At 42.9% G+C, this 23,459-nt stretch overlaps 2 protein-coding genes across 3 annotated transcripts; both read right to left on the bottom strand.

Moving 5' to 3' along the window:
- Positions 1-1,855: 1,855 nt before the first annotated feature.
- On the bottom strand, positions 1,856-12,880 carry wipf2a (WAS/WASL interacting protein family, member 2a). Of its 2 annotated transcripts, none has more exons than XM_012827516.3 (8): positions 12,671-12,880; positions 10,647-10,802; positions 9,716-9,848; positions 8,899-9,012; positions 7,755-8,402; positions 6,028-6,279; positions 3,346-3,447; positions 1,856-3,075 (listed from the first exon to the last, which is right to left on the bottom strand). In XM_012827516.3, exons 2-8 carry the CDS (start codon positions 10,704-10,706, stop codon positions 3,032-3,034), a joined length of 1,353 nt encoding a protein of 450 aa, XP_012682970.1. In that variant the 5' UTR covers positions 10,707-10,802; positions 12,671-12,880; the 3' UTR covers positions 1,856-3,031. The 2 variants fall into 2 exon arrangements, with proteins under 2 accessions (XP_012682970.1, XP_031418153.1); XM_031562293.2 differs by lacking the exon at positions 12,671-12,880 and adding an exon at positions 11,160-11,383.
- Positions 12,325-21,375, bottom strand: si:ch211-69b7.6 (neuroblast differentiation-associated protein AHNAK). The gene is made up of 3 exons (XM_031562712.2): positions 21,334-21,375; positions 15,027-21,234; positions 12,325-12,335 (listed from the first exon to the last, which is right to left on the bottom strand). Exons 1-3 carry the CDS (start codon positions 21,373-21,375, stop codon positions 12,325-12,327), a joined length of 6,261 nt encoding a protein of 2,086 aa, XP_031418572.2.
- Between the last annotated feature and the right edge of the window lie 2,084 nt (positions 21,376-23,459).

Below are 23,459 nucleotides of genomic sequence, written 5' to 3'. Positions count from 1 at the left end.
TACACGAAAACTCAATGGGACTAGTAGTGTAGTGTAGTGTACTTTCCTGTTTTCTGTATCAAAACAGACAACATGACAGCCTAGGCAGTTGTATCACACTACTTGTTATGAAAATGGTGAAAACCGTGAGTGGTGGGACCCCTAGAGAACAATACCCGACACAATGAATGAACCCTATGGACGCAGACACGTGACCCACATTACATGACAACGTACACAATAGTCCCCATTGCTAAGCTTATCACTTGTTACTCAAACAAGAACCCCCGTTGTTATAGTGTTGAATACTCAAATATTGTTCTACTTGCTGAAATGATGACACTAAAGTCAGTCATTGACATTAAACAATTCCCCAATTTTTTTTATTTCAAATGATAAAACATTGATAGATATGAGTTTAAAGCTAGGGTAGACTTGGCTAACAAACACCAAACAAAAACAGGTGAACATTTCAGAGGAAAGCAAGAACTCTGATCTGACCTCTGACCAGACATTCAGCGCTGATATGTTTCTATAGACATCACATCATGAGTGACGACAGGTTTCTCACATTGCCCAAAACTCTTCTAGAGATCTCTTTCATTATTTTCATAAGCTATATTACAAGACTTTATATTATTTAAAAACCGAACAATGACTAAGATATGCATTGTGCATACATTGTACATATTATTGTTTATTTTCCTGCTGTCAAAATTGTATTATTACTACTATTATTGTTGCTGAATATATTTAGCAAAACTTGCATGTACCGATATAATCTCAGACAAGTTTAAGGCAACAACACCCAGCCACAGTGGGCCGCTGTCACAACATAAAGATACAGAACAAAAACATCAAATGGGTCTGAGTATATCACAGCAATGACATGTACAACACAACGGTAGGTTCACAATGGCAAGCATTTTTGTGGGGTTTCTTGTAGAGACCGACGGGGACAGAACCTGGACCACCGGCACATCGTAAGGATACAACTGGTCAACAGTCACCAGGCAAATTGGTAAATAGTTTCATTGGCAACGGAAAGGAAATTATATTTATATATATATATATAAAAAAAAACTTAATCAAACTAATAAATCATCCCTTATTTTCCTCCACATCAGAGGCAAAACACAATGACAATGCCCCTTATAATGAGACTGACGCTGATCAGTGTAAATCGAAACACAAATTAGAATTTAAAGCGGGGTATCTGAAAAGCCTGAAAAAATGGTACAATTCTTTACATGCCTACTCGCTGACTTAAAGCAAAGAGGAATGATTGCTGGAATCTGAAACTGTGCCGGTGACTGTAACAACCAGAGAGAGTAGTCATGTACTGAATTTGCAGTCACATCTTTCGTGCTCACTAAGAGAGACTGGGAGCAAAGGACATCACTGCCCCCTAGTGGGTAGAGAGTGCATAAGACCCATGGACCGCCATGCAGGTCCTTTGCTAATTCACATTGGATTAGGGCATCTTTTTGGCAAGTTTGGCCTGGACTGCGAATTCAAATCACCGCATCTTGGGAATGTGAATGTCATAAAAGCAGCAATATAGTGTTCAGGCTAATGAAGGTGAACATACGGCTTTGGCCCTATAGCGTTTAGCCACATAATGGTAAACAGAATTAGTCCACCCCTTCGAGTCCTGTGTCTCTCACAGAAATTCTTGGAGTTATCGCAGGAAATAGTGTTTTGATTGATGACCTGCTTAGTGTTTTGCATCTCCCCAGATTTGCATCACTGAACAACACAGCCATTCAAGGCTTAGCAATTGTGTCATAGTAGCAATGCAAATATTGACACTAAATAATCCTATATTTGAGCACTGCCACTCAAAGTGTGAACACTGACACCATGCGTTCAATCCTAGATTTCTTTGTCAGTTTATTATGATTATAAAAGTGTTTATTTACTTGAGTGGATCGTAGATATAAAGTCAACCGAACACAGGTAGGGGGGGGGGGGGAAATGGGGTATTACGAAGCATACGTTTCCAATGTGTACACATTTTAACATTGTGCAAATATATAATCTTGACAAACAACTCAAGGAACCATGCCTGAGATGCAACCCAGCCACTCGACAGACATGACATGAATCCGCCCTCTATATCACAAACAACAAACGTCCATCACTGGCATGAGTTTTGGCGTGCGTGCCACTCCATTATACAACCCTAACTGTGCAGTGGAGGAAGGAGAGAGGTAAACAACAGGACCTACAGCACTGCTGTGTCAAAGCTATAACCGTGGTGTCGTGTGTGGGTGTGTGTGTGTGTGCGTGTGTGTGTGTGTCAACAGTGACAGGGAAGAGAAAATTACGATATCATTAAATATTGACAAAGAATTTGAAAGGCAACGTGTGATCTTTGAAAAGGAATGATTGTCCCACAGCGAGAACCACCATGAGGATGATGGTCCAGTAAACCCAACCAACCAACAAACAAAATCAGATCAGGATAATATCAGGATAAGTTCCACATTTTCCATCTCCAAGTTCCCTAGGATCAGCCCCTTTTTTATTTTCTTGGGAAGCACATGAAGATTTAGTTGATAAGTGCTTCCAATCATAAATAAGTATATTTTCATGGCCAAGTAGTTGACTGTGCCAGTCCATACAACTACAGGGGAGGGAAGGGCCAGGCATGACTTTTTGTATGTCACAAGACGCCAGCGCTATTGGCCTTAAGCAGGGCAAAGTCTGTTATTGCTTTGTTATCTTCAAGTGTAGTGTGCAGTTGGCGCAGTTCAAGAGCACCGTTTTTTCAAAGACGAGTCGGAAAAAAAACAGGGTCAGAAAATGATTGTCTTGGGCTCGGGCTGGTGGTCAAGAGTGTCTTCTCTGGGTAAACAGTCTGTGTAGTGAGAGAAAACAAGTGACACGGAGGTAGGAATAGGAAGAGAGGAAGAGAGAGAGAGATAAAGTGAAAGAGAGAGAAAGCAGGCAAGTCAGATTGACTCGGAGAGACTGTTCTTCCTTTAAAGACGAGGGAGCGGTGCATTGGTTTATCTGGTCGAGTCCTCGTCCCGAGTCTTAAAGTTGTTCACCTGAAAATGGGAGGTGCTGGAGGCGCTCCCCTGGAAATACCTACAGGAAGTGGACAAAAACAAAGCTTTGTTTTAGAACATCCTCTCATTTTCTCTGCCAGCCAAACATATCAAACCTAGTCTCATTTATACACAACCACCAGTTCTGTTCATTCTTTGTGGCACAAGGCCCAACGTCCTGTAAATGGCTCTTACAATACTCGTCGCCCCTCTTGGTTAGTTACAATGCTCTGGCCAAACGACTGGCTCGTTTTTCAAAACCATACGTATCCTTGTGAACTCTGATGGTGCGGGGGACACGAGTCTTTACCTCTATTCAGTTTGCTTGGGTAGGCCTTGCTGAAGTGCACATACTCTTCAGGAGGCGGGAGGTCTTCAATGGAATGGAAATTGAACTTGGACTCAAAGTCATCTGTTAGGAGAGAAAAGGCAATGAGAGATAGAAAGGAAAAACTGCAGGCCAGGTATAGTATTCCTGGGTAGTGTGTGCAGTGGGTGCTTATCAGAAGGAAGTGGTTGACTGTGGGTGGGGGTGGGGGTGGGGTGTTTTGCATGTGGGTAAGAGACAGAGGATGAATGGGGGGGGGAGAAAAAAAAGATCACAGGATATGCAGAGGGCATAATTTCCCTGATGGTCTAAACTGATACATTGGGTTCAAAACAATTTAGCAAACAGAGTGAAGTCATGAGTTTGAGGCCATTCACACTGGTCTGGGATATCCAACAGCTATCCACTATTATTATACGGCTCCTCAGAATGTTGCTAAAAGTTCCATTGATTTGGATGGGCCACGAACATTCAACGAATCTATTCACTGAACTTAACAGAAATCATTGTTATTTGAAGTCAGCAAGTTATAGGTTGCTTACGCAACACCTAACGCTTTAAAGTTCTATTTGCGTGAAGAATTAGTTTTCTTAGCAGAAGGTCACGAAACGGCAACAAAATAATTAAAGGGAGGTATTTTGGAGGAATGTCTTATCGTTTTGGAAAGTAACTATATAATAAGCGGGATAATGTTTAGTCCTGTTCATCCCATCGGGATTTATATTCCTATACTGACCGACGGACAACACATTACCCCTTACTTAACCATTCACACTAAAGGTTATGTTAAAGCAGCAGGAAGGGGTTATGGTCTAAAACAAAAAGCATGCAAATACTACCAACAACCCAGCTGGCTCTGATACAACTTGCCAACATGCTAAATTATGCCTTGAGGTGATATGATTGGAAAGGTCACGCTGTGAAAGCTTTTCTTACATTTTCAGTGGGTGTTCCATCCTAGACCACAAACCTACCTAGTGCACAGCCTGGACAGCAGGTGAGAACAACGTGTTTATCGGCCCTTCGCATGACCATATGCCACCAAAATTAAAAAATGATAATAAAATGATCCTAAAACGAGTTGCCTACCAAAAACATACTTCACAAGGTGGCACATTGTTTATATAGTGTTACATTAAAGCGACAGTGTGTAGGATTTAGTGTCATCTAGCGGTGAGGTTGGTTGCAACCAGCTGAATACCCTTCCCTCACCCCTTTCTTTCCAAGCATGGAGAATGTACGGTGTCGGTCAGATGCTTCTACGACAGCATGGAGTAACCACAATGTCAAGTGATGAGGTTACTTTGAATAGATATTCAGAGATTCTACTTAGTTATTTTAGTCTGTAAAACTACGGGTCATGGCTTTAATGGACTGTAAATTGTGAAATCTGACTATGTTAGTCGTTGGCTGATATGAGCCCCAAAGCCTTTTTGTTTAACGTTACACTTTTATTGGCAATCAGTTTCAGCAGCTGTGGGAGGATCTCAGTAACGTCACCGGGTCTTTTGGGTCCAAATAACTAAGATAAATTCTAGCTTTTGGCACATAAATGAAAAATTACAATCCTGGTAGCAATTCGATTTCAACATTCACATGGGGCAAAGGTTACTTGTGTTGGTAACTATGCCCACGGCCATGTTCTAGCTAAAGCTAAATTACGTGTCCAGCAGAAAATAGGTAACTATGGCGTCATTCTGAAAACATTTGTCCCTCATATTCCCCCAATTTCCATCTGGGAAAGGCCCCGCCCATGTTTAGCCTTGCTTTCTGCCGTCGCCTGTGCTGATTTCGTTTTGCTTCATGTTTCGTTCGCTTCTTCGACAACGAGGATTCACGCTCCCTAGCTTTTTCTTGTGCTGAATACTAAGTGTGATCCTCCATTTGTCATCTGCTGTGAGCATCTCATTCTCTGCCATGGGCATCTGGTCACCCATTGCTACTGGCCACAGCCTCCACAAATAAAGGGAGCTTTATGCTACAACTGGGTGACTGTTCTGGTCTACCAGTAGCAGCTCAGGAGACGCCACAGAAAACCGCAAAAGCCAAACTCCTGACGGACTACAGTACGGGACAATATAGTATGGAGTCCTGTGCTGCCTAGAAACAATTATCTGAGCTCACCATCTCTGAGCTCTCAGAATGATGAGGAAGTGAACAGGCATGACATTTGAATTCCTGAGGAGTTATTTTGCCTAGAGTGTTATTTTTTTTAACCTCGGAGCGACCGTGAAGGGGTAAAACACACTGGAGCTGAGCCTCTATTGTTCCACACACGCACACACACAAAAACAGAACAGTTCAGGTTTTCAGAAGAGGTTCATATATCTGGGGGTTTTCAAATGAAGAGGCTAGTTTTATATATACAGTATATATAGAATATCAAAATTATATCACCATGAATATTACACTGCAATACATATTCATGGTGACCAATATGCTGACGCATACCCTTGAAGAAAGTATTTTCCAACATCCCCACAAAATCCCCACACAAAATTCCTTACTGTGGAAAATGCCAACATATTTATATAAATATGCATCCATACATGAGAATCATGAGTGAGCACACAGAGAAGCTATTCTAGGTGTAAACCATCCATTAAGTGAAGACCCGTAGACCTAAATCACAGCATGTGACTGTGTACCAGGGAAGGGACTCACCCGCAGAGCTCCTGGAGTGGCTCACAGGGGTGGAGTGGCCATTCCGGATGGGTGGAGGGGGAGGCGGGGGTTGGGCCGGGGTCCGAGAGGAGAGGGGTGGTGTAGGCTTGGCACGGCCGGGTGGCTCGGCGCGGGCGGGAGGCTCGGCGCGGGCGGGAGGCTCGGCGGCGGAGCCGTGCACCCGGTAAGGGGGCGGGAGAGGGGGTGCGTCACGACTGCCGTTTCGAGAGCTGGATGGTGGAAGCTGAGGAGCTACATTTGGAGACGAAGGGATAAAAAGAAAAACAACACATATAAACAAATACATATATTACCATACCACAGTCACCACTAGGCCAAATACAAAACGGGTATGGTCAATCCTAATAATAAATAATCCTAATCATAAATCTCACCCGCAAATTAAGTATAGACTCCACCCGAATAGAATTCTACGCAGTTTGTGCATCATCATAACCACACACAGTATGGTGACGCATACTTCATCTTAATCACGGCTCAGTGACATTTATGTAGGGCAAGTCCTCAATGGAAACCCTCTTTTCCAGTACCCGACTCCAGCTGGCATCCTGGCATTTCCTGGAGGCTTGGATGCTTCTACGCTAATGCCTTCTCCTCCTTCCCACCACTGACGCAGTCACATTACACCAGCAACACTTTTCACATCACATTATTTAACTTCCCCGAGGTGCACAAACTGGGCATACTGGCAATCAAAATCAGTTCAATTCCTTGAATTGTTTTTAATCTGGTTTGAGTACAATACAGGCCAGCTCTGTATTTTGTTTGGAAAGGTAAATGGCAATAAAAATCACTCAGCACAATTGTGACACTTCCTGTCCTGACAGGACAGTGCATACTCAACAAAAACACCCTGTAGACTAAACTGCTGCAGACTGCTCCCAATCTCGACCAAAACTGCTATTGCAAGAGCGTCCAGATACTAAATTCTACTTGAGCCGTGGTAGCTAGTCTGTGAAGATGATTGGAAGGTCAGACCAAAATGGTACTATTTCAGAGGAACTGTTCCAAAAGTGAACCACTTGCCAAGTACACATACATGCAATTTCATGATATGCAGAAACACTTCAGCCATACTCAACAGAGAAGGTACAGCTCAACCGCACACAAGAAGGATGTCAGAGAGAGAGATAGAAAAGGCAGAGGGAGAAAAAGTAAAGGCAAGTGAGGTACGCACTGCCCGCCATGACAGAACAAAGGTATGTCGGAATATTCCAGAGGCCTGCGGAATGCAGAGGAACCAGGCGGCCTTGCCGTCAAATACATCCATCCACTAAAACAATCCTTTTCTTTTCCCTGATAAACAAGTGCCCTGCTGTTTGAGGTCAAAAGCTTCATTCCTTCACTCATAGTATACACAGACAGTACTTTCAGTGAACAGGGTAACTGAGTTACAAGTACAATCACAAGTTAGCACCTTTTGGACAGTTATTCTAATAGCTTCTAATTTGCCATTCTGTTCAATTCCTATTCAAAATGATGAGTGATAAAAAAAATTAATGACTGAATGACGTATGATTTTTATGCTAAAATGAAGACACCTGGTGATGACACCTACATGATGCTTGAACAGTAAGCAGGTATGTCGAATATGCACACATCCACTTTACAAATGGCAAGCGAGTTCAGCCGTTTTAGACTCTTGAGATGGAGAGCTGGTCTGCTGTCCTACGTAAGGGTGTTTCACACAAACACTGTGACTGTACCTGATCTCCGTCCTGGCGGATCGCGAGCAGGAGGTGGCGGCCGTCCTCCCTGGCCTGATGGGTTAAACGCCGGCGGAGGGGGCGGCGCCTGGGTCCGGGCGTGGCTGCCCTTGTGCAGCGAGTTCCTCCTCTGCGGAAGCATGGGGGCCGGGTCGCCGTTGGCGCCCGAGGGGGACTGTCGGTAAGGCGGAGGCGGCGGAGGAGCGGAAGAAGAGACGGAGGACGAGGATGAGGAAGACGAGCGCGTCATGGGAGGGTGCCTCGAGTTGCTGGTGGAATGGTGCGGAGTGCGTGGGAGGGGTTTGTCCCGGCTATGGGACGAGTTACTAGGAGGAGGCTTGGGGCCGGGCGTCGGATTGGGTGAAGGGTTTCCGCGGCGATTGAAGGGAGGCGGAGGAGGAGGGGCGGAGGAGCTGGGCTTCATGCCTCCAACAGAGGAAGAGGAAGAGGAAGATGAGAGAGAGCTGCCTCCGTTTGAGGGCCGGGTGATGTCGGGGAGAGAGGGTCGCTGGGAGCGAGGCTGGGGTGGGGGTGAGGAGCGGTCACTGTCGCCGTGACGACCTGCGGGGGACGCGGCCCGACCAGGTGGGCGGGGAGCTGAGGGGCGAGAGCCGGGGGGTCGGAGAGCCGATCTGCCCACTGTGCCGTCTGCGTGGGAACACAGGAAACATAACACAACAGATGAACATCACTAAGCACACCAGCACATTACACTATGACAATAAGAGACACTATATGGCACTAGAACACAGAAGAGAAGAGTTTTCTACATTTGTCATTGTTTTTGACACTCTTATGCTGTCCACAATTCAGCCAAAAGGTTCTTAATACTTCAGCTCAACAGCCAATAAAATGACACCCCTCCCTTCCATTCTCCTGACACAATGTGTTGATTGGCTGGAATTGTTTATGGCTCGGTCCAGGCCACCATGTTTGTTTCCCATTTTATTAACTGAGCCAGGAATGTGTACAAAAACACTGGAGTTTTTTTGAGCACACACACACTGAACCGACTGCTAGAGGACTCTGCCTTTAAGAAGGTAGTTGGCTCATAAGCCTTCAATAAAGACTAATCATTTGTCAAATTGACAATGTGACTGCGCAGGTAGATTACAAGGGGGAAACCCAACTGGGAAATACTTGCCTCCGACTGGCCGAAGCTTGGGCACGCCTCCTGCAAACAGGCCTCCCATTGGCATGGGTCCACCACCACCTCCTCCTCCTCCTCCTGACGATCCACCTCCACCCCCTTTAGATTCTGTAGAAACATTAGACACAGACATGTTGAACATCCCCTCGATGTCTATTACTGTTCACCGTTTGCAGCGTTACAGTTGATAATAGGAATGGTAACGTGAACACTAACAGACAGATGTAACGCATACGGTGTGTTATCAAGAGGAAACGGAGAGCTCACAGTTCAGAGTTCACAGTTCGTAGGTCATTCAGATCATACATTTAGAGGCCATGCCAGGGCGGGGCAAGGGAAAACCCATGTACTTGTAATGCAGGCCGGGCAGCTTGTGCAACAACCCCTGCGGGGTTGGTCAATCATTAGCCAGAGAAACGCAGGGTGTCAACCACTGTTTGGTGACAGATACAGTAGCGCAAGTCAACCAAACAGAGGGCAAGTGCTACCAGCTGTGCTAAATGCTTTAGATGTAAACCAGCTGAGGGGTTGTGCAGAGGAGTGCTGTGACACTACCAGAGCGTCTTACTCTAAAAGCACAGAATCTGCAACCTTGTGCAATAGAATCTGGCCATTATACCACTAAGCCACCAGAGCTCATGTTACCCCTCAGAGCTTTTTTTCTTGGATGAGCATGTCTAGTAAATGAATAAACAAACAAAGTTTGAAATATTGTTTTCAATATTTCTTGTTTTACAGCTGTTTGAGAGTGAATATATTGAAATAACTTAAAAAAAAAAATGATATCTATTTGTATTCCAGTGTGACTTACTCTCTATGATGGGTGCACTCCTGTCATTGACCGCGGCCACCTTCTTGAGTCTGGCCCCACTGCATATGTCATTGAGCAGTGCCCCTCGCCCTTTGGCTTCATCCCTGTTGAGTTTGGGTGCAGTAGTGTTTGCCTACGAGAGACACCGGTGAGAAACATTTACACACCGCTGCGGCTGGGAAGCTCAGAAGGTACAAAAATTAGGAGATCACAACATGTTTTATTGCAGTTATTGCGATATGCATTAAGCATTATGCGTCAAGTTTTGATCGTGCATTCCAACACCATCATTGGAAAGTGTTAGCACGTCTCTTTGTTTAAAAGGTTTATACTGGGAGATCATTAACGTGCAAAGTAGTTTGGCAGTTGGCAATAAAAAAAATTAAAAAAACTTCAATGTCATAGACAGATCGTATAACAAGAAACTCTGTGGTCAAATAACACTTGTTGACAAACGGTAAATATGTAATTTTAGAGAACAATGAAAGATAATATCATCCCATTTCCCAACCTTCTTCATATACACCCCAGTTCTGATATTTTGTTACGAATGAAATAAAATGTCTGCATAGTGTAATAAAGGCCTTCAAAATGGCATGAGAGCCTGACTATAAAACCATGAAAACTGCTCATTGTAACTGTAACTGCGAACTACACGGATTTTATTTTCTCTCCACAACATACCTTAAAATGTAAGGCTTAAATCATACGTAATGATGACAATTCTTATGATTACACTCATGGGAGAAAAGGTCAAATCTAATTCTTCAGCAGCTGTACACAATAATATTCAAAGTCTACACCCTAAGTAAGCATGAAAAAAGGTTCTAGGTAAAACCCTAAACTTTGTTGAAGAACCTCAGCAAAACTCAAAACCGCCAAGTAAACGCATATGGGAGGGTCATGGCCGCGTTGATTGGCATGCACTGACCTGGTTGAACGTGGGGGGTGGTGGGGGTCCCGGAGGGGGAGGGGGTGGTGGAGGGGGCATCCTGCCGTCCCAGTGCCCTCACTAGGCAGCGCTCAGGCCAGAGTCTCCCAACTTCTGTGCTTGCGTTCTCGCCACTCACATACACCTGGGCCACAACTGTAGACAGAGAAGAGACAGGGTTGAACATCTTAAAAAGGGAGTACATACAACAAGCAAGCGCAGTCAAAAACAACACACGCAACGACAGGAGTACATACAACAAGCAAACATTTGAACCACAAACAAGCAGCAATATGGAACAGTATACTCAACACACCCACTCACTCACACAACATATTTGACCTACATACACAGCATACATCTCCCGGAGCACAATTGTCAACAGGTTGTAGGCCTAAGTCATTACAAAGAGGAGAAACTTAATTTTTCTCACACCACAAAGTGAGAAAAAACCCTGAAAAGACCTGGGCTAAGTCCGCTCACGAGAGCGGTTGTGACTCCCACCCTCTTCACCTGAATTCTGCTCAACGGTGCCCAAACCAGTTCTGTCTGTTGGCCTTGTCTGTTGTTTCAATGAGTCAAACTTCTACTTTTCACACCCATTATCCTCCTGCCCCTACCGAGAGGAACAAAAGACTCCAGGGCCGCTCATTGGGCCGACTGTCAGAGCAGGTTTCTCAGAAGACATGATACCTGCCCACAACCATCAATACCTGGTGGAATGTCGCCAGGCCAGCTTGCTTTACAGCAGGTGTGTGGCATGACTTAAATACTGCAAACGTGACTGTGATTGGCCAACTGAAAAAGTCTAATTATTGTCTTTTACAAGTGATAAGTTCAGCATATGAACAGAATTTACCGAACTATTTTGGGGGGAATTATCAATCACCACTACAGTCTTTTTAAAATGAAATAAAACACAGTTGAGTCGGCCTACACAATGTTCAGAAAACCGGTTTAGTCATGTCGGGGGGGTGGAGGAGATTCTTCATTCAGTGCAAGTATGTACACGCACGGTGCAAGGTACAGGTGATCTACAGAGCGCAACAAGATTTATCCCAACTGTACTAACAGTTATATTAGTTTTTTCCACAATCCTAAAACAGCAGTGTCTCAAATATATCGTAGATAGTTTACAGTTGAAATGTAAGGATTTTAACTTTTACTTTAGGCTAGGTTACTTGGCACCCTATGCTTTGCATAAACTACAAACACAAAATATTGCGAACAAGGAAAACGACGAGTTTAGCATTCTCGTCCAGGTATGACATTATCGGCAATTTATGGAAAACCCGACTGTCATACAATTTTTGTAATATGTTGCGTAATCTGAAATCGTAATTATTAAACAGAAAACAGGTCAAACTGATAAGATATTTTACTGACATAATAAGACAAGTCTGACAAATAAGACCACACATCAAAACAACAATTAAATGTCAATTTATGCCCTTGTAAAAGCAAAAATAAGGTAGCCTACTGATAGACAGCATTTGAGGTAGACTTGTAACGTTCATTCCATGGTCCACAAAATCTTCTCACTTGAATCAACTAAGATTCTACCGACGGCTGCTATGCAATCATGGCAAGTGGGTTACGTAGAGTGTGTTCAAATCATCTGAAATACCGTTTCAGATTGGCAAAGGCATTGAAAGGTGCGCAAAAAGGTGCACTATCTCTAGCCGATACCTGCGAACAAACATACACAATAGCCTACAGATTACCTAATGGTCTGTTATTAACCATCTGCTATATCGATACCAACATGCTGTCAACGACGCACCCAGTGTTACATTAGCTAGCATGGCTTTTTCGAGTCTTGTCATAACAGCACAAGGCAAAACAACTAAGGCGAAAAGATAGCATGTAACTATTCCAGAAACATATGGCTGTCAGTCAGACGAGCAACTTCCCAAACTCGAGACAAAATAACAAGCTAGCTGGCAACAATTGTTATTGTCACCGACCGTTAATGTTCCTCATCACATTGCCGCGTGTATGCAAAGACTGTAAGTGTTACTGACCGTCATGGTGATGAACAGCAATGGATGTATGGAATCGGCGTTCAGTTTCAGGCCGAAGTGAGTTCCAAATCTGTGGCAGTGTAAAGTTTAGGGCTACTTGCCACTACGTCTCGCGCACTTCGTGGCTCCTCCGACTTCGGTTCCCAGTAACCCGGAAATTGGAAGTATGTTCAAAATGGAGGCAGACTGCCGAATAATCCCGAGAGTCGCCGGGGGAAAAAAAATAATGAGAAAAACAGCGACATCCTTTGCCCACGCTCACCTATATACCGCAGGTTACGTCTATTCAGTATGTTTGCTCTATGGATCTGGTCAAACTCAGATTTATCACATAATGTGTCCAAAACCAACGAATAGCAGGAGCCTGCTACAGCACCACACTTGAAAGTTTACATATGCACTTTGTCATGAAGAAAAAGTAAAATTCTGTTTCAATCAAAGGTTATATTCAGTGTGCATAATGTGTGTTTAATGATATATAGATTGGTTACTGTGGCACTTTTCTTCTTCTGTGTCCCCGTGCATGAGTTGGCCTGGTTTGGCCTTTGGTAAATTGGAGCATATAGGCTAGAGGTTAATGCATATTTCTTTGAAGGCCTCATTGCTCACCGACTGTTGGCTGGCCCAACTTGCTGCAAGATGATGTTAGGACAGTATTGTCTTTTGAACAATTTTGATTTGTAGTGCAAATTCTATCATTGTCCTACATGACAAAGAAACACTCACACCACTAAACCTCCGCATAGTTTATCTGAGTGGCAGTCAGATACATTTGGTCCAGACAAGCTCTTCTTAATTGAGAGTTTCTCCCCAATGAGCCTAGTATATATCTGAGGGGTCCATTACTTTCAGGCAAGATGTCAATATTTAAACTCAATTAATTGTGAACATTATAAGCAGAGCCATCTCACAGACCTATATGCTCCAATCACAACTGACAAAAAATGTTCTGGGCTTCTGGTGAAATATACATTTTTATTACATTTGCTCATTGTTATACTTGTAAAAACAACACAACATATTGGAATTACAAAATACTCAATGAGAACAAAAATATAATATTTGAGGCTTTATACATGACTTTATACATAATGTATTTTTTACAACATATACATGGACTAGCAAAATTATCAACCACTGTGCTGATGAAAAGTTCTATATGAAACTGTTCAAAAGCTTAGTTAGACAGGCAATTTAACACATACATCCGTAAGTGCACACTTTTACAAACAATTTTGTAGAGAATATAATTTCCTTCATGAATGATGCTTCACAGTGTATGGCCTTTAATTTTTCCAGTGAGTGGTTTTGGTTGTTCTGTCAATCCATTTGTGTCACAGTGACTCTCTATACAATAATATGCAGATTGATATTCTTCATATCAGGTTAAGCAGATTAAATCTAGACCCTTTCAGTGATGCTTCTGGCACATCCAGGTCAACATTTGACGTACTCACATCCAGACTTCTGAGAGAGTTTAATTTTCCATTATAGAGTTCTCTTTTAGTTTTTGATCTTTCTTCTATGTCCACGCCAACTGAGTCTAGAAACTCCATTGATTTGGGGCGCTTCTTTTTCTGTACATCACCATCTCCAGGCTTCTGTCCTTTGGCAAAGCCTGCCATGTCAGTCTTGCTAACATGTATACTAGATTCTGGCAGGGTCATTACTCTATCTCGCGGTTGTGGAAATTCAGGGAGTAAAACCTTCGTATCTAGTGCACTGGTGATGACATTCTCCTTACTGACTGGATAGCTTGCTCTGCCTTTTGTCTTCCTGGAGGGGCGAACTTTGTTTGAGAATTTCACATCGCCATCTAAATCAAGGGCATCATTTCTCAATTTCTTGTGACTCTTATATTTACCCAAGGTGGCATCAATGTCAAGATCTGGAAGTCTGGGTTCTTTTAAAGTACCTGAAACCTGTACTTGGCCCTCTGGCATCTTCCCATTGACTTTTGGAGAAAGTTTTAAGTTTGGTTCAGTGAAGTTGCCATTGGAAGCGTTTGGATTTTGGGCTCCTTTAACTCTGGGAATAGAAAGATCCATGTCAGGTATGGTAATTCCACCACCAACAGCTGGAGCCTCCAAACCTCCTATTTTAGGTGGTGACAGATTCAGATCTCCTGATATATCACAATCTCTATCTATGCCAACATCTGGACCCTTTAGTCCTGGAAGGCTAAACTTGGGCATTTTCAATTTGGGCATTTTTAATGTACCTGACGGGGCATTAATGTTTGCATCATGGGAATTTAGATCTAATTTAGGACCTTTTAAATCAGGTTTTCCCAAACTCATATCTGTATCAGGGACACTGAAATCTCCTTTAATCTTTGGTCCACTGACATTCATACTTGGCATCTTGAGGTCGGCCTCAGGTGCTTTCGGTAAGGTTCCTGAGAGACCAAATTTAGGCATCTTCAGTTTTCCAGAAGGAGCATCAAAGTCAAAATCTGGAGCTGAGAGATCTATCTTGGGTTTTTTAAGTTTTGGGAGTTTGCCAGAAGGCATATCTAAATCAGCATTAGGAACACTAACATCTAGATTAGGGTTTTTCAATTTGACATCTGGGGATCTTAATTTTGGTGCTTTGATTTCTCCCTTGATCTTGGGAGCTGAGAAGTCCACATCTGGAGTCTTTAAATCACAATCAGGCCCCTTAACCTTTGGTCCAGAAAGGCCAAAGTCAGGCATCTTAAAAGTAGGCCAGTTAAATTTGCCAGATGGTTTACCTATATCCACATCAGGGCCTGTCATATCTGCTTTTGGACCTCTCCAATGAGCTCTTGGTACATTAATATCCACATCAGGATCATCAAATGCAGCTCCCACTTTAGGTGGTGAAACACTGAGATCTGGTCCATCAAGATCTCCATCTATGCCAACATCTGGACCCTTCAGTCCTGGAAGGCTAAACTTTGGCATTTTGAATTTGGGCATTTTTAATGTACCTGATGGGGCACCAATGTTCACATCAGGGGAATTTAGATCTATTTTAGGACCTTTGAGATGAGGTTTTCCCAAACTCATGTCTGTATCAGGGACATTGAAATCTCCTTTAATCTTTGGTCCACTGACATTCATACTTGGCATCTTGAGGTCGGCCTCAGGTGCTTTCGGTAAGGTTCCTGAGAGACCAAATTTAGGCATCTTCAGTTTTCCAGAAGGAGCATCAAAGTCAAAATCTGGAGCTGAGAGATCTATCTTGGGTTCTTTAAGTTTTGGGAGTTTGCCAGAAGGCATATCTAAATCAGCATTAGGAACACTAACATCTAGATTAGGATTTTTCAATTTGACATCTGGGGATCTCAATTTTGGTGCTTTGATTCCTCCTTTGATCTTGGGAGCTGAGAAGTCCACATCTGGAGTCTTTAAATCACAATCAGGCCCCTTAACCTTTGGTCCAGAAAGGCCAAAGTCAGGCATCTTAAAAGTAGGCCAGTTAAATTTGCCAGATGGTTTACCTATATCCACATCAGGGCCTGTCATATCTGCTTTTGGACCTCTCCAATGAGCTCTTGGTACATTAATATCCACATCAGGATCATCAAATGCAGCTCCCACTTTAGGTGGTGAAACACTGAGATCTGGTCCATCAAGATCTCCATCTATGCCAACCTCTGGACCCTTCAGTCCTGGAAGGCTAAACTTTGGCATTTTGAATTTGGGCATTTTTAATGTACTTGATGGGGCACCAATGTTCACATCAGGGGAATTTAGATCTAATTTAGGACCTTTGAGATGAGGTTTTCCCAAACGCATGTCTGTATCAGGGACATTGAAATCTCCTTTAATCTTTGGTCCACTGACATTCATACTTGGCATCTTGAGGTCGGCCTCAGGTGCTTTCGGTAAGGTTCCTGAGAGACCAAATTTAGGCATCTTCAGTTTTCCAGAAGGAGCATCAAAGTCAAAATCTGGAGCTGAGAGATCTATCTTGGGTTTTTTAAGTTTTGGGAGTTTGCCAGAAGGCATATCTAAATCAGCATTAGGAACACTAACATCTAGATTAGGATTTTTCAATTTGACATCTGGGGATCTCAATTTTGGTGCTTTGATTCCTCCTTTGATCTTGGGAGCTGAGAAGTCCACATCTGGAGTCTTTAAATCACAATCAGGCCCCTTAACCTTTGGTCCAGAAAGGCCAAAGTCAGGCATCTTAAAAGTAGGCCAGTTAAATTTGCCAGATAGTTTACCTATATCGACATCAGGGCCTGTCATATCTGCTTTTGGGCCTTTCAAATGAGCTCTTGGTACATTAATACCCACATCAGGATCATCAAATGCAGCTCCCACTTTAGGTGGTGAAACACTGAGATCTGGTCCATCAAGATCTCCATCTATGCCAACATCTGGACCCTTCAGCCCTGGAAGGCTAAACTTTGGCATTTTGAATTTGGGCATTTTTAATGTACCTGATGGGGCACCAATGTTCACATCAGGGGAATTTAGATCTATTTTAGGACCTTTGAGATGAGGTTTTCCCAAACTCATGTCTGTATCAGGGACATTGAAATCTCCTTTAATCTTTGGTCCACTGACATTCATACTTGGCATCTTGAGGTCGGCCTCAGGTGCTTTCGGTAAGGTTCCTGAGAGACCAAATTTAGGCATCTTCAGTTTTCCAGAAGGAGCATCAAAGTCAAAATCTGGAGCTGAGAGATCTATCTTGGGTTTTTTAAGTTTTGGGAGTTTGCCAGAAGGCATATCTAAATCAGCATTAGGAACACTAACATCTAGATTAGGATTTTTCAATTTGACATCTGGGGATCTCAATTTTGGTGCTTTGATTCCTCCTTTGATCTTGGGAGCTGAGAAGTCCACATCTGGAGTCTTTAAATCACAATCAGGCCCCTTAACCTTTGGTCCAGAAAGGCCAAAGTCAGGCATCTTAAAAGTAGGCCAGTTAAATTTGCCAGATGGTTTACCTATATCGACATCAGGGCCTGTCATATCTGCTTTTGGGCCTTTCAAATGAGCTCTTGGTACATTAATACCCACATCAGGATCATCAAATGCAGCTCCCACTTTAGGTGGTGAAACACTGAGATCTGGTCCATCAAGATCTCCATCTATGCCAACATCTGGACCCTTCAGCCCTGGAAGGCTAAACTTTGGCATTTTGAATTTGGGCATTTTTAATGTACCTGATGGGGCACCAATGTTCACATCAGGGGAATTTAGATCTATTTTAGGACCTTTGAGATGAGGTTTTCCCAAACTCATGTCTGTATCAGGGACATTGAAATCTCCTTTAATCTTTGGTCCACTGACATTCATACTTGGCATCTTGAGGTCGGCCTCAGGTGCTTTCGGTAAGGTTCCTGAGAGACCAAATTTAGGCATCTTCAGTTTTCCAGAAGGAGCATCAAAGTCAAAATCTGGAGCTGAGAGATCTATCTTGGGTTCTTTAAGTTTTGGGAGTTTGCCAGAAGGCATATCTAAATCAGCATTAGGAACACTAACATCTAGATTAGGATTTTTCAATTTGACATCTGGGGATCTCAATTTTGGTGCTTTGATTCCTCCTTTGATCTTGGGAGCTGAGAAGTCCACATCTGGAGTCTTTAAATCACAATCAGGCCCCTTAACCTTTGGTCCAGAAAGGCCAAAGTCAGGCATCTTAAAAGTAGGCCAGTTAAATTTGCCAGATGGTTTACCTATATCGACATCAGGGCCTGTCATATCTGCTTTTGGGCCTTTCAAATGAGCTCTTGGTACATTAATACCCACATCAGGATCATCAAATGCAGCTCCCACTTTAGGTGGTGAAACACTGAGATCTGGTCCATCAAGATCTCCATCTATGCCAACATCTGGACCCTTCAGCCCTGGAAGGCTAAACTTTGGCATTTTGAATTTGGGCATTTTTAATGTACCTGATGGGGCACCAATGTTCACATCAGGGGAATTTAGATCTATTTTAGGACCTTTGAGATGAGGTTTTCCCAAACTCATGTCTGTATCAGGGACATTGAAATCTCCTTTAATCTTTGGTCCACTGACATTCATACTTGGCATCTTGAGGTCGGCCTCAGGTGCTTTCGGTAAGGTTCCTGAGAGACCAAATTTAGGCATCTTCAGTTTTCCAGAAGGAGCATCAAAGTCAAAATCTGGAGCTGAGAGATCTATCTTGGGTTCTTTAAGTTTTGGGAGTTTGCCAGAAGGCATATCTAAATCAGCATTAGGAACACTAACATCTAGATTAGGATTTTTCAATTTGACATCTGGGGATCTCAATTTTGGTGCTTTGATTCCTCCTTTGATCTTGGGAGCTGAGAAGTCCACATCTGGAGTCTTTAAATCACAATCAGGCCCCTTAACCTTTGGTCCAGAAAGGCCAAAGTCAGGCATCTTAAAAGTAGGCCAGTTAAATTTGCCAGATGGTTTACCTATATCCACATCAGGGCCTGTCATATCTGCTTTTGGACCTCTCCAATGAGCTCTTGGTACATTAATATCCACATCAGGATCATCAAATGCAGCTCCCACTTTAGGTGGTGAAACACTGAGATCTGGTCCATCAAGATCTCCATCTATGCCAACATCTGGACCCTTCAGCCCTGGAAGGCTAAACTTTGGCATTTTGAATTTGGGCATTTTTAATGTACCTGATGGGGCACCAATGTTCACATCAGGGGAATTTAGATCTAATTTAGGACCTTTGAGATGAGGTTTTCCCAAACGCATGTCTGTATCAGGGACACTGAAATCTCCTTTAATCTTTGGTCCACTGACATTCATACTTGGCATCTTGAGGTCGGCCTCAGGTGCTTTCGGTAAGGTTCCTGAGAGGCCAAATTTAGGCATCTTCAGTTTTCCAGAAGGAGCAGAGGGCATATCAACATTTATATTTGGTGAATCAATGTCTGGGCCATTCAGATCAGGTTTTGCGAAATGCATGTCTATGTCAGGAACGGCAACATCAAGACCTGGTGGATTTATTTCACAATCAGGACCTTCAAGCTTTGGGGTCTTTATAGCTTTTAGACCTTTCCAGTCGGTTGTTGGAATATTTGAGTCGAAAGTTGGTCCACGTGTTTTAGCTGCTATTTTAGGTGAGGGCATCTTTAGATCGGGTGCCGTCAGATTTTCCTCTAGAGCCACATTTGGTGATTTTAAGCCAGAAAAACTGAATTTTGGTATTTTAAATCTAGGCATTTTGAATTTTCCTGATGGAGAATCAATGTCTACATCTGGAATATTGAGGTCAGTTTCTGGGCCTTTGAAGTCTATTTTTGGTAAGTGCCCACCGGGGTTTGGCATATCAATGCTACCTGTCACTTTCGGTGTTTTGGTACTTAGACTTCCTGTCTTTACTCCTCCACCAGCGTCCAGAGCAGATGCTTTAGGCAGAGTGCCAATATCAGGCACTTTTAGATCTGCTTCCAGGTCAGGAACGTTCAGACCAATTTCAGCTTGGGGAATTGAGAGGTCACCTATAGAAACTTCACCTTTTAAATCTGGGGCTTTGATTCTTCTCTTAGTTTTGGGACTTGCTATGATCAAGGTTGGCTTTTCCTGAGCAAGTTTTCTTGATGTGTATTCATATGCGGAGGGCATATCGACATTTAGGTCTGGTAAACCATTTGGGACGTAATTATACGCTGAGGGTACATCAAGGTTAAGATCTGGTGAGGCATCTGGGACATATTTGTATGCTGAGGGAACGTCAAGATTCAGGTCAGGTATGCCAGTCGAGCTATATTCATAACCTGAGGGTGAATCTAAATCAAGTTCTGGTGCTCTCACCCTGCTTCTTGACTTCCTCTTAGATGACTTGGTTTTGTTTTTTGAAGGGATATGAATGTCGGTATTAGGTGGTGTGAATTCAACTTCTGGGGGATTAGTGTCTGAAGGCAGAACATCTATTTCTATAGTTGAACTTGGAACTTGCATGTCATCAGTCAACTTAACTGTTGTCTCTAGACTTTCAGCGTGAGGAACTGGGAGACTTACATCGAGTGTGGATTGCACATGATCTTTTCCCCTTAAAACGACTGGAGGAGATGCACTGATATCGGTGTCAGTTTTGACGTTTGCATTGGGCTCTGCCATGTCTACACCTACGCAAATGTTGTGGTCAGGTGCTGTAGGCATTAAACCTGAAGGGTCTACTTCAGATATATCTGGACTCTTTGCAACAACATCTACTACAGGCAACTCAGTACCTCCACTCATTTCATCAGGTGCTTTTATGTCCACTTGAGGTAAAGCAACCTCTGCACTCAAGCGATTTTCTGCTGTTTCTGTGGTACTCTCAATGGGCTTTGGAGTGTCAGAGGAGTCCAGACCCTTGACATCTGTAGTTGGCACATTGCCCTTTTGTCTCTGTTTGGCTGCTTGCAGAAAGTCTGTGGCATCAACTTTTGGTTTACCGTTGAGAGAAGGCAAGTCCGTGTTTAGGTCAACAGACGTAGCATCCCTTTCCTTCTCAGGTTTCAACTCCTCTGGGTTTTCATGTGGAGATACATTCCCCGGCATGGCTCCTGAAGATGGATTGTCCTTCAGGAATTTCTTCACTTTTGCGTTGAAAAATGTGTTGTATGAATTCCTCAGCATCTTAAAAAGGAGGGAATTAAAATCAGTCACCTGAACAACTGTTAGAAATTTCAGAAATAGTTTTTTTTTTTTTTCAAAATAAAAATCCAAAGTACAGACCTCATCTGGAGTCTTGACAGTTTCAAGATCCAAGTTTCCCATACTTTTGCTGGGTTTCAAATCTTGTTTTGTAAGAACTTGAATCTTGTCATTATATGGCTCAATTAGCTTCAGTATATCCAGGATCTCATCTTTTTTTAAGTCATCAAAGCTGATGGTGGCACCAACTATTTCATCTCCTAGAAATATATAAAAAAATCAAACTGATAATCTAATCAAACCTCTAATCACAGAAACAACTGGAAATGTATTATCTTATGGGCAAGTGAACGAGAAAAAAACACACTGCAGCAAAAGTAAACAGGTATTATTTGACTTGCATTAACTGACAGCATCCCATGATGTGTATGAAACAAACTGTACCTTTTTTCAGTCCTTGATTGGTCATGGCATCACCTCTGATGCCAGAGACAACCACACCCCCATTGCCATCATCTTCCAGCAGAAGGCTGTCGGAGAAGCTCTTAGATCTTTGGTGCCTAGTCTGAAAACAAACACAAGGTACATCCACCGTTTGAAGGGAGAATTAAGTGAGACACATAAGAAATTACAAAAAGAACGCTGCAATTAAATATCACATGCTTTTTAAATGTTTTATGTGAGCATAAATGATTTTGGAAACACATTTTGAGAGCTGAGTTTAGATTATCCTCATGTCCCTTGAATTTAAAGAATACAATTATTTGACCTACCATGATAGTTGAATATTCCTATATCGGTGTCACAGCAACGTCAACATTGACACCTATAACACAGCAGCAGCTCTGTAAGTGTTTGTTTTTAACAGTTGGACATTAAACTTTTTACGTCATAGACACAGTCTCAACATTTTAAGTCATTGGAACCTAGGTTTATACAAAAACAATTAAGTCAGTTGTTTATCAAGTTTTGAATTGTTTTGAAACAGAGGACAATTTGGCACGTTGTCAGCAGAAACTGCGAGGCATTCAAGGAATGGCTTCAGGGCGGTGAGGGAGAGCCAGGAACAGGTTAGGTCAGCCCTAAGGATCAGAGCCGATGACGAGGGCCGATGACGAGGGCCACACCCACACCCTCATGCCCCGGTGCTGGTGTCCATACAGTGCTCTATGTACACACTCTAACCAAGCATCTCAGTGACACTAAATACATCTTACAATATTCAAAGAAAAACTGTAAACACCATGTGTCCGACTTACACATTAGCATGACCATAATATTCTTTATACACTATGGCTGTTATGTGATATATATTCCTCTTTCAATCTCAGGTAAATACACATGCTCACAGGTAGTATACTGGAAGTATCACTGGAAGTATAGCATCGCTGGCTCTGGACAATTTAGCACACTATGTACCAACGTCATTTTCACAACCCACAAACAATGTAGAATTTCAAGACAGACACACATTGCAAATGAATCTTTTTGCCATAAAGAAAACACATGGTGTGTCCAAGGGTATGCATCATGTGACGTTACCAACATAAGGTATAATTAAGTGGCATGTGTCAGCAGATCACCCTGATACAGTCTTCACAAAACTGAAACTTGAATCACAGGAGCGGTGTGCCCTTGCATAATACAAAATATAATCCATAAAAGCAAACAGTTCCTTGACAACTCCAATAAGGCGCCTGCAGTCAAAACAACACAAAGCTAAAGGCTTGCTATGAAGGCACGTTGCATCACAGATGATAGCAAATGGCACTTTGAACATGATCTATTCCTTGTCTATCTTGTCTTCCTTGCCCTCTACAGAATAGCCATTCATTAATTCCATTAGTGGACTGAATTACTGGAAAGCATAGAACAATCCGGACTCACCTGTGATTCCATAGGATTGTTGTTGCTCTTGGCGCCCACTGCAAAAGCTGTGCAGGTATCGCCCTGTCCCGCTAAGAAAGGAATTTAACACACTGGGACTGATAAGAGTGTGTTTGCTCCCTCTCCCCGGGAGCTCCAAGGACTGTTTGCCTCAACCCTCCTGTCAGCAGGAATATTGACTACTAAAGCTGACAAACTGGTTCCCAGGCAAGACGCGGTGTCTCGGCCTGACGGACAGATCCACTCTCTCTCTGTAGCTTGTTGGATGGCATGACGCATCATTACAGAAGGGAACATCCATTAACAAAACAAATCAAAAC

This window comes from Clupea harengus, chromosome 24 (genome assembly GCF_900700415.2).
Source record: "Clupea harengus chromosome 24, Ch_v2.0.2, whole genome shotgun sequence".
Taxonomy (NCBI): domain Eukaryota; kingdom Metazoa; phylum Chordata; class Actinopteri; order Clupeiformes; family Clupeidae; genus Clupea; species Clupea harengus.
The sequence above is the reverse complement of the archived record's forward strand: the minus strand, read 5'-3'. Positions and strand labels throughout refer to the sequence as shown.

Excerpts from the sequence above, each read along its gene's own strand:
- wipf2a (XM_012827516.3), bottom strand. The coding sequence starts at position 10,706 with ATGCCCCCTCCACCACCCCCTCCCCCTCCGGGACCCCCACCACCCCCC. Across the intron at positions 9,013-9,715 it reads GAGTGCACCCATCATAGAGA|AATCTAAAGGGGGTGGAGGT; the intron begins GTAAGTCACACT and ends ATGTTTCTACAG. Across the intron at positions 3,448-6,027 it reads CCACTCCAGGAGCTCTGCGG|ATGACTTTGAGTCCAAGTTC; the intron begins GTGAGTCCCTTC and ends CTCTCCTAACAG.
- si:ch211-69b7.6 (XM_031562712.2), bottom strand. The coding sequence starts at position 21,375 with ATGGGAAACTTGGATCTTGAAACTGTCAAGACTCCAGATGAG. Across the intron at positions 21,235-21,333 it reads CTGTCAAGACTCCAGATGAG|ATGCTGAGGAATTCATACAA; the intron begins GTCTGTACTTTG and ends CTCCTTTTTAAG.